The 2,500-nt window shown below is 38.1% G+C and overlaps 1 protein-coding gene across 2 annotated transcripts in view; it reads left to right on the plus strand.

Annotated features, from left to right (window-relative positions):
• LOC113807799 (organic cation transporter protein) overlaps positions 1-2,500 on the plus strand; it is a 71,013-nt gene that overhangs the window by 62,182 nt on the left and 6,331 nt on the right. For both annotated transcript variants that reach the window (XM_070134974.1, XM_070134973.1), the window contains exons 7-8: positions 595-763; positions 2,189-2,336. In XM_070134974.1, coding sequence (XP_069991075.1) covers positions 595-763; positions 2,189-2,336 — 317 coding nt within the window. The remainder of the gene's footprint in view (positions 1-594; positions 764-2,188; positions 2,337-2,500) is intronic.

Below are 2,500 nucleotides of genomic sequence, written 5' to 3' on the forward strand. Positions count from 1 at the left end.
AGGTATCAAGACAGGTACCGGTATCTCCAAATGCTCTTATCGAGAGACCATGACTCCTGCTGCTAAGTCAATCCGTCTGCTGACTTCTTGGTCTGACTGCCCAGAGTTATAAACTACACTACCAAGGTATGTGAAGTTCTCTGTGACTTTAATGTCCTTGCCGCAAGTACGTACCGACTTAACAGGTTCTCCTAGCAAGTCCCCAAAGTCCTGGATCTTGGGCTTGGTCCAGGAGACCTCTAGTCCCAAGGGCTTCGCTTCATTGCTAAATGCATCCAGAGCCACCACCACACACACACCGACCCATGAACTCTCCCACTCATCCGCACACACACACACACACACACACACACACACACACACACACACACACACACACACACACCTAAGCAGTTGTGTTTTAGTAGACATTGTGAGATTGCTTGTTAATAGTTTTTTTTATTGATATAAAACTATTTTATATCATTACTGGTATATAGGATTTACAATATAAGGCGTATATTTCCATTAATCTGTCGTATATTACATTCAGGTTGGGAGCCACTGTATCAATGAATAATGTTCAGTTCGTGATGTACGAGTTCTCTCTTCCAGCGCTGGAGGTTTGCGAAGTCAAGTACCGATCCGTGGTGGGAATTCTGACAGGGCTTCCTTGGGCCTTTGGTACGATGGCGTGGGGGGGAGTGGCTTCCCAGGTCAGAGACTGGCGGTGGCTGCAGCTCTACGTTACCTTACCCTTCGCCCTCGTTGTTCCCTTGCTATTGTAAGTGCTTTGCGCCTCTGCATTATTCTTGGTTTGTTTTGCGATGCAGATACCTTGCGCGTGAGCATGACTGCATGTGTATAAGCCTCTTTTTGTAGCATCGCTGAAAAACCTACTTTGATTCACTTTGATACATCCTCAAACACGTTTGCCCTTTACGCATACATTATTAAAAGCTGTTCAAACACCTTTTCCGTTTGCTTCAGCTTGTATCCCTCTACCATTATAGTGATACAGTCACATAGCGATATTTTTCAGATATATTACAATTAGTCTCAGGGATTTTAGGACTTTTTGTAGTATCCCTAAATATTGATACATTGATATCATGGTCGACACTAAACACAATATCACCGGTTTGCGCTAACATGCAAAGGTTTGAAAGCAAAAAATCAGTACTCATAGGGTTTCTAATTACAAGCAAAGCATTGTGGGGGCTTCAAATAAAAAGGGAAAATTTGCTGACTGTACAGCTTACATTGTTCATACATGTCACTCACATTTTGTCAAAATGTACATAAGAAAAGTGAAAGTTGAATGAGGTTTTGCATCATTGTTTCCACCACAAGTGAGCTTCATGTCCGAATTAGATAACTGTATCATCCTAATAACCACAGACATTTACTTATCTTATTGTGTTATGTCAACAAATTTGTACATCAGATACTTGTTCACTCGACATGGGTAGAAGTTGAAGTGAATCATGACGTTCGCTAGGACGACAGGGTAGGAATTTCGAGTCCTAAGACGTAGTACTGACTTCAGTGAGAATGTTACATGTAATGTTACAGACTGACATTTACCAAAGAAAAGGTCTGTGTATTACAGCGAGAAATACACGTGAAAGTTTCCAGAGCATTTCGAGAGAAAGGGTGGTGTGTAAAACCATATAAAATGAAGAATTGTAAGATGTTTTCCCGTTTATTTGAAGCTTCTACAAAAGCATATGAGCCTATTGATTACTTATAATACCTTTTTTATTGGCTTTATTTAGTAAAAATAAGTAAAAGTCACTTTTTTTTCTACAAAACTTTGTTTGTCAGCATAAAATTCACTAATACCGAGAATGAGAGAGATGAAGATAGACAAACTGACAGACAGATAGATGGCTAGAGATAAATAAATAGATAAACTCGATAGGTAGATGGAAAGATAGATAGTGAGGCAGTGAGTTAGAGAAAGCAAGAGATAGAGAGAGAGACGAACGGAAACAAGATATATATATATATATATATATATATATATATATATATATATATATATATATATATATATATATATATATATATTATTTATTTATTTATTTTCACACTCCCCTAATAACTGCACACCTTTCATACATGTGCAAATGAACGTATGTACCTATTTACAGATATATTAATGAATCTCTTCAAACCCTACTAATGATCCTTGTTGCGTCCGCAGCATGATGGACGAGTCTCCCCGCTGGCTGATCGTGCGGGGGCAGTGCGACCGCGCCAGGAAGATTCTGCAGAAAGCAGCTCGCTGGAACAAGACTCAGCTCCCGTCTGAGGAAGCCTTGAAGAAACTCATGCTGGACATCAAGGAGGAGGTACAGATCGATATATACACATGCTCACACACACACACCTATATGTATGTATATATATATATATACATATATATATTTATTTATACATCTGCATATATATATATATATATATATATATATATATATATATATATATATATATATATATATATATCGATATTTAT

This window comes from Penaeus vannamei, chromosome 20, assembly GCF_042767895.1.
Source record: "Penaeus vannamei isolate JL-2024 chromosome 20, ASM4276789v1, whole genome shotgun sequence".
In the NCBI taxonomy this organism is placed as follows: domain Eukaryota; kingdom Metazoa; phylum Arthropoda; class Malacostraca; order Decapoda; family Penaeidae; genus Penaeus; species Penaeus vannamei.